This window comes from Metarhizium robertsii, assembly GCF_000187425.2.
Source record: "Metarhizium robertsii ARSEF 23 chromosome Unknown MAA_Scf_10, whole genome shotgun sequence".
Taxonomy (NCBI): domain Eukaryota; kingdom Fungi; phylum Ascomycota; class Sordariomycetes; order Hypocreales; family Clavicipitaceae; genus Metarhizium; species Metarhizium robertsii.
In genome coordinates this window covers 54,563-68,611 of record NW_011942150.1, presented here as the reverse complement: position 1 = coordinate 68,611, position 14,049 = coordinate 54,563, and the positions used below count along the sequence as shown (strand labels likewise).

Genomic DNA, 14,049 nt, shown 5'->3' with positions numbered 1-14,049 from the left:
TTCACCGGGCGTTTGGAGAAACAATGTCAAGAGCCTCGGTTGGCATTCATCCACAACAGAGGCGGTTCACTTATAAAGTCGACGAACCGCCAGCCGGGGTCATTGGCATTTTCTGATTTAGCAACAGGTCTAAAGATTCCTACAGAGATTATACAAAGTTATACTTCAAGATGTCGTCCTGGCGTGAGGCAGCATTCGGCAAGCGAGCAGTCCGCATAGCGAATTGCTCCGGCTACTGTGGTGCGCATCAGAAACCCCAAAAAAACCGTCAATCAGTTCGCTAATCAACCATGCTCTTCAAGGAGATCCTGCGATAGAAATGTACAAGCAGGCCACTCTCGGAGATGTCGACTTCATCACGGGTGACTACCTCGCCGGTATGTGGGTTAAACAGATGTCAAGTATGGTCTCCTGGAATTTTATACTCACTCATTCGCAGAGGTCAACATTGCTCAAAACGCCGAAGCATTCGCTTCAGGCTCTCATCCTGGGTACGAAATGTCTGCACTCGAAGGTCTGGAAAAGACCCTCGATGTGATTAACGACAAGCGTATCAAGGTCGCTATAAATGGTGGTGCGCTCAATCCCAAGGGACTAGCTGAGAAAATCGCCATGTTGGTCCAGGAGAAACGGTACTCACTATCAGTTGCCTATGTAACCGGCGATGATTTACGCCATGAGGTCGGCCAAAATATGCCCCCGACATTGGACTCTGCGCTGCTCCCACACCTGGATGAATCATCAACCAATTCCAACCAAGCACAGGGCCGTTCGTACATTCAAGACGCTCAGGACCTGGCCACGGGGGCCCAGATCGTCTCGGCAAATGCGTATCTCGGTGCTCGGGGCATCCTGACCGCTTTCCAACACGGGGCTGACATTGTCATCGCAGGACGTGTGTCCGATGCATCACCCGTCATTGCAGCGGCCTGGTATTGGTGGTCTTGGAGCACGGCTGACTATGACAGGTTGGCCGGCGCCTTGATTGCAGGCCATTTGATCGAGTGTTCTGCATACGTCACCGGGGGGAACTTTGCTGGATTCACAGAACCTCAGTACGGTGGACTGGATCGTTTTGTCGACCCTGGATTTCCGATTGCCGAGGTTCGTGACGATGGATCTTGTGTAATTACCAAACATCCCGGGACTGGAGGTGTTGTAAACGAAGACACCGTCAAGTGTCAGCTACTCTATGAGCTGCAAGGTAATGTCTACATGCACAGCGACACCAAGGCAGTATTAGATGGTGTAGATGTAAAATACATTGGCGAAAATAGGTGAGTCGATCCCCTGCTTGAGTTCTTACGCTCTCCTGCACGCCCATGCTAATTTATCCATAGAGTCCTTGTTACGGGTATCAGAGGGCTTCCTCCTCCGCCAACAACAAAGCTAGCTATTTTTTATAAAGGCGGCTACGAGTGCCAGCTGCTGTTCAATGCTACAGGGTACGGCTGGGAGGAGAAATGTGCTCTGTTGGAACAGCAAGTCCGCCGTAATCTTGGTGTCAAAGTGAAAGATCTTGATCTCCTCCAGTTTCAACGGTAAGATACGGTACCTCTTCCCTTTATGAAACGGTCCTCTGACCCTGATTCTGGGATAGAATTGGCACCCCGGCTACAAATCCAACCAACCAGATTAGCAGCACCATGTACATCAGGGTAGTAGCCCAAGGCAAAGACGCAAAGGGGGTTTTGGAAGTCGCGAATGCTTTCAAAAACATCTCTCTCAAACACTTTTCCGGTTAGTCAACGGTCTTGCTCCCATAATGAGAAAATCATTTCGTGCGCTCCGGTATTCTGATTTTTCCGAGTAGGATTTCACTGTGCCCTAGACATGAGAACTGCCATCCCAAGGCCGTACATTGCATACTATCCCGCCCTGTGCCAGCAGGCTCATCTCAAGGAGATAGCACATCTGATTGGAATTGACGAATCCGGTCAGACCATTTCGACATCCTCCTATCTTGCAGGCAATGCACCTGCCTTCTCGTCCAAGACGTCAACTCCTCGAGATAGTTACGACACGAGCAACCCTGTCGCCTTCACGGGGGCACACAAATCTATCCGCCTTGGAGATATTGCTCTTGCACGGTCCGGAGACAAGGGGCCAAATCTGAATGTCGGTGTATTTGTCCGAACAGAGAAGCAATGGGAGTGGCTGCGATCATGGTTATCTCGTGAGCGAATGTGGCAGCTGTTGGGTGAAGACGCCGACCCGAGCTACACCGTAGAACGGGTTGAATTCCCCCACATTTACGCGGTTCATTTCGTCATATACGGCATTTTGGAACGGGGTGTGAGTAGCTCGACGAGACTGGATGCATTTGGCAAAGGATTTGCTGACTACTTGCGGGACAAAACTGTCGACGTGCCACTTGCAGTCTTGCAGTAGTCTATCGATGAGTCGTCTTCTGCCATAGCTCTACCAACTTGTGTAAATTATAACGCATTTATGCGTAACCTTTTTAGTCTTATTATATAGTATACGCGAATTCAGTCAGCTTTTCTAGAATGTGAGCCGATACAGCTCGTAAAGGGAGGACTTGGAGCCTATGAGAGTCGACTGGTGCTCCCACGTTGTATTTGATCAGATATTTCCAAGCGGTTAATATGGTGAAGGAAGCTCGACTCGGAACGGCCGACTACATTATCAAGATGAGAATTTGAGTTCGCTATAAACTTTGGTGGTACACATAATTGGCACGGTATGTGGCCGCCACGGTGGCAAGCCGGGATGAGAGCAAGCCACCGATAAAGTCTGTCAACTGCCCATGTTTTAACGACAGTGCATGTTATTATGGACTCGAGCTCGGAGCTCGTGTCTGTAATATTGACTTTTGGGTCTGCACCAAACCCGCTTTAAATACGCTTCGGATAGAGGTAGAATAAAACCTAATTATACGAGGGAAAGGGCGGAGAGGGTCTTTCCCTTCCCTCTCCACGAGTTTACAATTACATTCAGCGAAGCCTACTTGCAGCCGCCGGTAGCGCCAGTTTACTACACATTTCTAGGTTGAAAGTAGATGCGTTGCGCTTCACAGATGCCAACGATGCCAAGTGTCAAACAGTCACACAGGTTACGATCACGAGACCTAGGGTATGAGACTCTCACCGACTCTCGTATAAATAAAGGTCTTTAGTCATCTAGGCCTCGAGGAAATCCGAGAACCTTCGCTACCAAAGACTACTACCAGTCACCAAGTACCTTCCTTTACGCTTGATATTAATCGCATTACTATCAACTCTGGTTGTACAGTGATGACTGCGAGCCTCATACATTCCTTGCTCAGTTCCGCAGCGTCCCCGACCAAGCACAAGCCCACGAAGTCCCGCCACTTCGGCTCACTCTGTCGAATGCTCTAAAAAGTAAACGCAGCCAGAGGGAGCAGAAACTCCAACGTTGATACGGCTGGAGTGGGGGGCTTCTTGCATCGAGTATCAGGTGTGACGGCCTCGGAAAATCCGTAAACATGAACTTGTCCGAAATCTGTGCAAACTACAACTCTGTGACCAAAGACACCACAAGCACTAGGCCCGAACTGTTTAGGGAGAAAGATGACCTTCTCGCCACGCCACATGACCCACGCCTCATCTTCATCCTTGTTGTACGAAATCCAGTACGGACTCCATGAAGGAAGTTGAGATGGTCCCGAGGAAGAGCTGACGAGCGACTTGCCTGCTTATGGTGTCATAACGTGGCTCGACGGGTTCTTATCAAACCGCATCTTGTCAATGTGTAACTCTGTCTCAATGGGTGAGTCCTTGTTTACGTTATCGCCACTTTCAATGTCCCAGATTCTGATTGTTTTATCCGCACCCGATGAGAGTACCTGCTTCGAGTCCCGGGAGATTAGAACGCTCAACACGTAGCTTCTGTGGCCTTCCAACGTGTGCTTCAGATTCCAACCACTCTCATCTTTCTGTGATGCCCATACCATGACCTTTCCGTTGGTGCCGCACGTCGCGATGTGCTTCCCATCGGGGGAAAAGGAGACGCCCGTGGCAAAGCAATCACCCTGTTCCAGGATTTGAGGTCCCTGCTCGTCTCTGTCTCCCATCTTCCAGATACGAATGGTACCATCATCCAAAGCGGAGACTACGTAATCTCCATTCGGCGACCATGTGGAAAATCCAATCCAGTCTGTGTGGCCAAGGAATTTGTGTAGTCGCATCCCCGTCTTGACATCACAGACACGTACGCTGCAGTCAGCACCAGAGGAGAGCAGCATCGCCCCATGCTTGGGTGAGAACGAAACAGACAATATCTTCGTTGTATGCCCAGTATCTATGCGAGGATTCACGAGCTCGTTCGTCTCAATGTCCCAGAGTAATACATCTTCTCCAACTTGAGCTACAGCCAATGTTCGGCCGTCGGGGCTCAGAGCCATGTCAATCGGTGACCTAGGCTCTACCCAACTCGCTGGCTCGGGTTCCTGTTCTATTCGCTTCCTAGGGGCGTGCCAGAGATCTACTGTGCCCTCGTATGACCCAGCAGCGAGATAGGCTCGATTCGGTGAGGCAGCGAGGCCGCCGCACAGTATTCGACAAGGTGATCTCATCACTTGCTGATGTTCTCCATTTCCGAAATCCCAGAAGTCAACGACCCTCTCTGTGCAGGAAGCGAGGAGATGCCCATTTTTATAGGCAGCCAAGGCAACGGAGTTGACGGCACCTCGCCTTCCGTCAAGAGGCTTACGTGCTTCGGGCTCCTCGGTGTCCAGCTCCCAGATTCGGACTGTGCTGTCATTAGACCCGGAGGCGATATTCTTCGAATCGGACGAGAACACGATAGACCTGATTGCCCCTGTATGACCCTTCAGTCTGTGTAGTGGTTCACGCAGCTTCGTAGTCTCTGTGCCGAGATGGGGCTGGCTGCGTTCGATCCTATCCGAGTCTCTTCTGCCGTTCAACCAATTCTCGGTGTTAATCACAGGCGTTCCTTCTTCAGGTTCCGTATTCTCATTTGTTGCTTCCAGTTCACTAGTATCCTTCTTTCCACCGTTCGCATCCTTTTCCACATCTCAGATGAAGCTCACATCCCAGAGTTTGACTTCGAAGTCAGTAGAGCCTGTAGCTAGTAGTTTACAGTTTTTGCAGACAATCTTTTACTTGTAGCTGTATGCTCGATATCATAGCTCTTGAACGTCCTGGACGCAGACACTTCACTATCGAGATCCCAGATCCTCACTGCCCGGGAACTAGCCGCCGCAAGCTTGCTTCCGTCATCCGAGAAGCAAGCCGCATGCACAATCCCAGGCTGATCTGGGAGACAATTCACTTCGCTGCCCATCCACCCTTTGCGTATCGTAAACCTATGTTGCGTCGTGCCCGTCTCAGCATACCAAACGCGGACGCTTGAGTCGTCAGAGCCGGAAGCTATGAGTTTCCTGTCTGACGAGAAGGCCACAGATCGTACATAGTCGTCGTGACCTCGGAATGTTAAAAAAGTTGTGACCCTATTGTCCCTCCATGAGCCCCCCCCCCCCCCCCGGGGCGGGGGGGGGGGGGGGGGGGGGGGTTTAAAGCCACGGCAGGGTGTCCTTTATCTACAAGTTTCTGATGATACTTTCCATCAGACAAAACAGAAGCGTGTTGCACCCATGAACACCCTTAGGGCTATTAATTAATTGGCGCAGTCGAAGGAAGAGGTGAGCGTCTCGGATAGCGGCTGCCAGCGGCTCTTCGCTGCTTGGGTCTTGGGGCTGCATACACCCGTTAGTCAAGCAACAAGGTAAACTTCATTGCCGTGTTGGGTAACTCAAATAGAGGCCGTCGCAAAACTTACTGACCGTCGCTGTAACGACAAATCGAGGCCTTCAAGTTTGGCTGCTGCCGCAGACAACTGCTCTCGCAGGACCAGGTCCTCAACCCAGTCTAAAAAGTGATTCTGGAGGAATCAAAAGACCATTTTGCGCACGCCGTCATCGTTGGTGATGTCTTTCATCTCAGACAAGTGCCTTATCCAGTGGAGGGTGGAGTAGTAACCAGGGTCGTATTCTGTCGATATATCGCCATCCGTGAGTTGAAATTTCACCGTATGCTTGTTCTTCACAAGTGTCTGCCCAACGAACTCGATGCAAGCCTGCGTTAGCTACAAATACCGTCGAGGTAATGTTCTGGGATCCAAGTCTTGTTTCTGTATGTAAGCCTTGGTTGAAGGGTGCAGAAATGAGAGTCGGCCATCGTCTGTGCGTAGAAACGCCGAGCACTTGCTCAAATACTTCATTAAATCCACTTTCTTTTCCAAGTGTACGAGAGCATCTAGTTCATCAATGCGTAATGTGTCGTGCACGAGAGCCATTGTTACGAGGATCTCGGTGCAGAACTCCTTATCCCGACGTGGAAGCCTTTTAAAAATGTTAAACAAGTGGTTATAAAGGCTGTCGTCTAAGACACTTGTCCCTTTGACCGCGTGAAGTAGATCGGCCGCATACTAAGCCTCTTCAGAACGTAGAGCTTCGCAGACGATACTTACCCAAAGGTAGTTACCCTGAGACGCCGAATGAAGTTCTCTGACCATTTCTTCCTCGAGATCCTCGTCGTACTTGTTCGTTCTGGTCAGATCCCTACTTTGGCCGCTATGTAATCGTGCATTGCGACGTCCATGCCCAGCAAGCCTTGGCTCAGGTCAGCATGTCGGCAGCCAATGTTCATGAAGGTCGACTTAAAGAACTCTGACTCGTCACTTGAAATGAGCCATTTAATCTTCTTAGACAATTTTAGAGACTTGGTGATCAGGGCCAGAAAGTCATCAACCCCTCGCTGACCGTTGCAGGACATACACTGATCAAGGGCATCAACAACTATGTATTTTTTTGCAAAACTTTCGTCTTCTATCATGTCATAGAAAATCGCAGACAAGGCTAAAAACTCATTAGGGCCATTAAGGTGTCGACGCCTAGTTGAGTCAAGCTTCCTAGTCAGGTGTGTACATACGTCCGGTTGGTACACAAGAATGGCCATATGATTGTTCTCAAGGCCAATGCGGCGTTGTTGGAGCGTTTTTCTGTGCGATCAAAAAGGTAAAAGGATAAGAAACAACGGTCAGATTTGTCTTGGGCTGTCGCTGATAGAAGTGTTCGCACAGTCCCCGTAAGGAGCATGGTCTTGCCCACGCCGGGTTCACCGCGGACCCAAAGCAACTGGTTCTCTGGTTCTGTAGTACTATCCCAGCCTCGGAAGAATTCGTACTCCTTGGTTGAGAACAGTGCTCGGTACAGTTGGTCTGTTGGGTGACTTGAGTCAATTTCAACAGCCGAGATGCTGGGTCTGTGATCGAGCACGTTAAGATAGTTGAGCACTTGCGTCGTTTCCCGAGAGGGCTTTGGCTGCTCAATATTACCGGCCGATTTCTGTGATTTCACGCTGATGGCCGCTACTAACGATTTGAGCGGCTTTTGTAAACCATCGTCAGGCCTACATCGTCAGGCCTACCCCCCGAGACTGACAGTAAGAGATATCGCTGGGCTTCCTGAAGCTAAGGTTATGAGAGTGGGAGCACACAATTGTCATCAGATAGGACAATATAGCTGTGTAAAGAGATATGATCCAGTGCTTGAGCTCCGTGGGTACTCTGTCGTCTTTTGCTGCCCCATTCAGCATTCTGGGCAGACGGCGGGACCATTCCATCCTGGATATGATGTAGATAAGGCCTCGACAGTCATCCTCGTTTTCTTTGGTTGGACGAAAAACAATCTGCTTCTCTGTTAACAAACGCATCATGGGTGCCATGATTTGCCGGGACTTCTCACACCTTCGATGCTGCATAGCTCGCAGCTACCCAGGCAAGCACTGCCTCTTCTGGCGTCATCGAAGCCGTAGCCCTAATGATATCAAAGAGGAAAACACCGTTCCCCCGAAACCAGAGACCGAGAAGATGCTTCATTTTACCCCGCCTGGTCTCCCAGTCTCGTTGATCGATCAGGTTCCGAAATGTGTCAGATGATGCGTTCCGTGACGGCAGATTTGCAACAGTGCTCTTCAATTCTAGAGTAAGGATCGTCTCGTACCAAGTCACGAGTCTGGAATTTCTTGCCTGGAGGGAATCGTATGCCTCCTCCCAGAGTGTTTCTCGTGATGTCTGAGTACCGGCAGCTGATGGCGACATGGGTTCCGGAGACATATCCAGCCAGTTGTTCTGACCTGGATGAGATGTCGCTAGAAGCTGTGCCTGCCCATGCTCCATCATTGTCTACCTCTTCTCGTCCTGCCTTTCCATTGTTAGGTGTTTTTCTCCGGAATGTCTCTTGGGCTTTTTATTTTTCGCAGTATAGCTTGCCGGCAAGGGAGGCTGATGTTCCCGATGTCTGGAAAGGTCTACGCTCGCCTCGCTCTGCATGGACAAAGAGATCCGAGCTGGGACACGCTTAGGACCCAACAACAAAGCCCAACAAAGAAGCATCGCCAACAAAGGATCTCAGGTGACAGACTGAGCACATGACCTAGTGGAAACCTTAGGCATAAATTTTCCCTTCATGTCTATAGTGGTCACCCGTCCCTACGTTCCTTTAAAAAACCAAGGACGTTTGATGTCCTACAAGTTTATCTGTGAATAGATTCATTACGCCCCGAGCCCTTGCATCAAGCCCTTGTCGCATTTGCTGCTTGGCGTCTGTCGAGTCGTTTCTATTGGGCGGGATATTGGTCAAAGACGGTAATGCCACATACATCATTTACGTTGATGCTATTTGTACATACCTTGCCCGTATCTTTATTTTAGTTCACTCTACGTGAGGCTGGGAAAGTATGTGATCGCATTTGCTGGCTAACATCATGGAGGGTAATCAAATACTTATCCCTGTGGAGTTATCAACAGTAATTCAAGGCAGTGGAATGAGGCATATTGATGGTGTAAAACGATGATATTTTCGACATCTGATAGTCTAAAATAAACGCCCTCAAAACCCGGAAAATTGAGCCTTCTTATACCCTGTTGAAGCCCTCGAGGACTCCTATGATGACCCTCGTCCTAGCCCTTACTCGAAACCCAAGAAAAAGTAAATATCACGACCCTCGGGCCTCTCGGACCTCTCGAGCCCCCAATTATTGCCTCAAGGACCTGCACTTATCGCCTGCTTGACTCAGTGAATTTCTAGTTATTTTCGTCCGCTTTGCCTACCCCTAAGACAGCTCCTTCGTTGGCATCAGGGTCTTGGAATACCTTCTCCGTCACATGGCTTTCGTCGGCGCTGGTCAGACAGGTGCTTAGTGGCAGGGTGTCCGAGTTGCTTGGCGCGGATACGTGCGGTTTTGAATCAATGGAGATGATATGCTTGTCTGTAATCTTTTGGCGCCGGCGCAATGCAGAAAAGTCAAAGAGTGAACCGATCTGCTCCAGTATAAGCTGGACAAGCAGACGAATCTTTGGCATCCTGTTATTTTGGTATTTGACATCGTCGTCCGAATCAACATCCGACTCGGCGCTGACACTGCTAGTCGAATCATGATCGGAACCGGCGCTGGGATCATACTTCTTTTGAGCAATAAATGTCGCTGAAGATGGTCAGATGGAAGTCTCATGTCCCTGGAAGACGCAACTTGCCTTCGCTGAGGAGTTCTTTCAGCCGCATTAAAATGCCCAAAACTATAGGTTGGAGCTCATTGTCGTGTCGCAGTGTATCATCCAAGGAGCCAGGAGCATATGCGGGAAGGTCTGCTTTGGTCTGACATCCCCAGATATGGATCCTTCCATACTCGTCAAGCAGGTCAGGAAGATGAACCTGCTCCAGATGGATTACGCGACAGTCATCTTCGCTTAAGGCCTGCAGAAACCCCCTGAAAGCCTTAACGCCCTCTCGGTACAACTCTGAGAGCGTTGGGCTAGTCACCTGAGCTGGGGAGTCAACCATGACGATGAGCCAGGGAATATTTGATCACTAATGTTTCGACGTTCACTCGGCGTTCAAGATAGTCGAGAATCTGCATGTGACAAGGGCAGGATACCTGGGCTTACAATGTGGGGTTCAAGTATTAATTTAATAATCGACTATAAGGTATTAAAGTTGCTTGGTTTTTTAATAGGCCTGAAGAGACCAGAGGTCTCTATAAATACAAGAAGTCAGTGAGGGCTAGTGCCTGAAGCAGCCCTCGCTCATGGTCTGACTCTGGTCTCTCGTGATACCTTTCTTTGTTGTTGTGTAACCTTTGTAGTCTGATACTTTTGTCTAAATTTTGGCCGTGTGACACTCTGGAACCTGACATTCTGGCCTGAAATTGTCACACGGTTGGCTCCCAACCAGGGGGCGTTGGGCCAACAATGGTTACATAATGCACAACAACGAAGGACTCATCACGAGGCCCGAGGTCGGTCCTAAGCGAGCGCCGTCTCAGGCTGCGTCAGGCACTCGCCCTGACAGGCTTCTCGTATTTATAGAGACCTCCGGCCCCTTAAGGCCTCGTGAAAAATCAAGCACCTTTCACACCCTAAAGTAGATTATTATAGTTCAAATTTAACACTACCTTCTAAGCCCAGCTACCCTGCCCTTGTAACAGATCTCGATGAGGGAATTTGACTCGCAGTACGGACAATATCCGAGCCAATGAAGACCATGTATTGCCAAGCACTGCATGGCGGATCGAATCAGATCAAACGTGCAACTGAACTCATAAGAGGTCGGACCGCGACACACTCAAACAATTCACTCTTTGACGACGGATCCTCTGTCGAGATCTATCTTGCACCAGTGAAGCGACTGGTGCTGCCATACATCAGATACCTACTAGGCAAGTGGAGCACTCCGTTATACGTTGCATATCACCATTGGAATAGCTTTGTATATGTTCATCATTCTAGGCGCCGATATACAATAACCATGGCTGAAGCCGCTGGCCTCGTTCTGGGCGGCATACCGCCGTGATCTGGGCTCTTGAGAAATATGCAGAGCCTTTGGAGGTCGTTCAAAATTATAGAACCTCGATAGAGACTCTCCGGATTAACCTGTTTTTGTAAACCGACAATTGAGGTTAACTCACTCCAATCTGGGACTCGGTACTCAGCCATAAAGACAAGAGTTGCGGGACTGTTTCTGTACCAAGTTCACAGACACCTCTCTCCAGTTGATCTTTATCGTTCAGCAGGCCGATTGAGGACCTAGATATTGACTTCAACGGAAATGCACAGGCTCCGATGCATGGAATTGCCGCAGAATTGAACCTCATCTAACCAGCGAATATACTATTAGAGGAACGCCCTGCCGACGAAGACTCAATGGGAATGGCATCGAGTCTAACATAGCTTTAGCACAAAAGAGAGTAACAAAGTGGTCGAGGAGCTCAGGTACTTGAACGGAGATTTGAGAAAGGGTCCTTGGAAAAGCTGAAGTGCCTGCTGAAGATGACAGTCACAAAGTTCAAGACCTCAAGCGTCGCTTCAACAGTCAGCGGTGCAACTTCATTCATCAATGTATCTACTCTCTTCATGGAGCGCTTCAGTCTGGATTCTGTTCTACCTGTTCTGAGCCTCACCAGGCCGCCATCGGTCTCGACTGGCAAGGGTTGGAATCAGATGCAGCCCAATGTTTCAAAGTGGCATCTCTTATGAGACAGACCCTCGCCCTCAATTGTCTGAATTGTGGCAAAACATTCAACTTACTTTAGATACTCGAGATGAGATACCTAGTTTAACTTCCAAGGTGCAAACGCCATCAATCTCTTCGGCTAATGCTCCCTCCCCAGCCTCTTATCTGAAATCCAAGAAAGCACGTTTTGAGTTCGGTTCACATATGCGGACACCATCACCACCGCCAATCTCGCCGACATTATCCGGAGAATCGACTATTGCTCCTTCCATCATGAGTAACTAAATAGTGAGTCTTTGTGATGCGATCTGTGTGGGCTGTCGTGAATGGGCTCCGTCAGGCATCCTCAAAGCCCCAGAAGAAGACGGGCATCGACGATTCGCCCTTAGCCACAACCAAACGGACTCAACAAAGGTCATCAGCGCAGTTCCCCTGAAGTCTCTACTTTCATCTCATCAACAGTCAATGCGGCAACGATGCTCGTATTTTTCCACGTCCGCGAAACAGAGATACGGCATCGCCGCCTCAATAGCTTGGTCAGTCTATCACCTGAGCAGCAGCCCCTGGCTTGGCGATGATTGGAACGAACACCAAACAAAGATTCTAATTGAAAACAGTCAAAGTAGAAGGGAGATGCTCTCGCGTCACCCGTATGCTTCGTACATTTTCACATCGGGAACCACCCCGAAGGAGCCACCCATGGACGACTTCAAGCATCTCATTCCCAACAGAACCATCTTCGCCCTTGTCATTATACTAATCGATCTTTGCATTAAAAGGTCTTTGGTGCAGATTCAACAGACGGGCGAAAATTCAGTCTCTGTTTCAAAACTATGAAACGGCGCTAAAAACACGAATTAATGTCTGCTACACTGGGCCACGGGAGACTCACAGGGATATGCGGTGGAGCAATACGTAAATTCTATACCCAGGGACGGGATCAGTGCAAGGACTTTGGCGTCGCACAGTTTAGGCAGCAGTTCCACGATGCTGTGGTTGCGCCGGTGCAGGCGACATATCTTATGTTCCCAGATTCTCACGCTTCTATTTAATTGAAGTTTGGAGACATGGTATATAACTGGAACATTTCACATAGATTGTTTGGATGTACATGTTGGTTGCGATGGATCAACGGGAAAGAGGTCTAACAACCAGATTTCGTCGGGACCCAGCTGCCGATATACATCGGCATATTGGATTCGGACCAGCTGCCACCCATGGGCTCCTGCATTTAGACGTTAAGACTGACCATAAGAGACAATTTTTGTGGGCTTCTGAACAAATTCTGGTCATAAGTGGCTGATGTGCAGGGAGGCAGAAAGGCTGGTGGATGGAACTGGAACCAGGGAGGCGACTTCTCAAATTGTTCCTAATTTACGAAGCGACGTAGCGAATCGGGATGGATTGGCGTCCTTGTAGCCCAAAGTTACCATATTTTGCTCCGAGCCGTGAAGTGAGTCTATGGACCAAATGTGACGCAACAAGGCTGCACCGCCCATTGACTTGGTGTGTGAGAAACGGGGGCGGCGCCATGCTGCGACAAACTGTGATCGCTCGGGATATTTCCATCTCCATCAGCGCTGCGCCTTCATAGTGGACCTTTGTGTGCCTTGTCAAGCTGGAGCCGCAGATCCCCAGGTCATGACTCATGATTAAGCAAAGCGGCGCTTTGCTTGAGGTTCGCGTCATTGATGCAAAGGGCAGGCAAGCAAGGGAGCGGAGCTTCCTGATTTGGTTCTTTAATGAGTGGTTATAGGTGCTGCGCCACTATAATTACAAGCCATATGTAGTTCAAACTCGACCTGCTATTAGTTTAGAGGGCCTTAAATTGCTATGATTGGCTTGAATTTGAAGGCCGGTACGTACTTTTGAAGCTTTTGAAGCTGCTAGGGCTATTAGGGCAGGTCCGTAAGCAATGGTCCGTAAGCAATGGTCCGCAAGCAATAATCCGCAAATTCGATAGCAGCTTCGAAAGCCTCAAATTTGACCCGCCCGGCTCACCGCTTTGCTTACATTTATGACAAGGGCTTACGTTGTCATAAAACCTACGTAAGGCTGATTCTAGTTGCTGTAAATACGACCTGTTAAATCAATAGTCAAGTTCTTTCCACGCTCAATAGATTGTACCTTTCCAATTGGACGTACAAACGAGGGGTAATACGTAAAAGTTCAATAGTTGTTGAAATAGAATACTGTTGCCCTTGGGCCAGCTTGCTAAGAGGCAAGAGGGAGAAAGAAAAGAGAAATGACAAGTATGAAAAGATACCAACCTTTAGCTTTAAAATAGTAAACAAGCCACAAGCTTTATTCAGTATGTTCAAACTAGTTACCAGATATTTTCCAACTAGACAAAATGTTCTCCCGCCTCATTACTGCCTCGCTCTTTGTTGGCCCCAAACCCTGCAAAGGAAGATCCATGTCTGTTTTGCCCAACGGCCAAGGCGAACCGTCAAAGTTGTCTAATACCAAAAGGAGTACACCGCCTACACCGAAATTTGTCCCAAAGAACGCAAAGGACCTTAGAAAGTCGTCGT

The 14,049-nt window shown here is 49.1% G+C and overlaps 3 protein-coding genes across 3 annotated transcripts; 1 reads left to right on the top strand and 2 right to left on the bottom strand.

Annotated features, from left to right (window-relative positions):
• Positions 1–319: 319 nt before the first annotated feature.
• On the top strand, positions 320–2,391 carry MAA_09254 (DUF1446 domain-containing protein; the record flags this gene model as incomplete). Its single annotated transcript, XM_007827252.2, has 5 exons — positions 320–377; positions 440–1,277; positions 1,341–1,541; positions 1,601–1,740; positions 1,814–2,391. 5 exons carry the CDS (start codon positions 320–322, stop codon positions 2,389–2,391), a joined length of 1,815 nt encoding a protein of 604 aa, XP_007825443.2.
• A 1,288-nt stretch (positions 2,392–3,679) lies between these two features.
• MAA_09255 (WD40 repeat-like-containing domain protein) lies at positions 3,680–8,184 on the bottom strand (the record flags this gene model as incomplete). The annotated part of the gene is made up of 7 exons (XM_007827253.2): positions 3,680–5,019; positions 5,109–5,429; positions 5,566–5,701; positions 5,785–5,886; positions 6,475–6,616; positions 6,936–7,351; positions 7,753–8,184. 7 exons carry the CDS (start codon positions 8,182–8,184, stop codon positions 3,680–3,682), a joined length of 2,889 nt encoding a protein of 962 aa, XP_007825444.2.
• Positions 8,185–9,090: 906 nt separating this feature from the next.
• On the bottom strand, positions 9,091–9,847 carry MAA_11563 (Ankyrin repeat-containing domain protein; the record flags this gene model as incomplete). Its single annotated transcript, XM_011412478.1, has 2 exons — positions 9,091–9,491; positions 9,532–9,847. The coding sequence occupies 2 exons, from the start codon at positions 9,845–9,847 to the stop codon at positions 9,091–9,093; spliced, it is 717 nt and encodes a 238-aa protein (XP_011410780.1).
• Between the last annotated feature and the right edge of the window lie 4,202 nt (positions 9,848–14,049).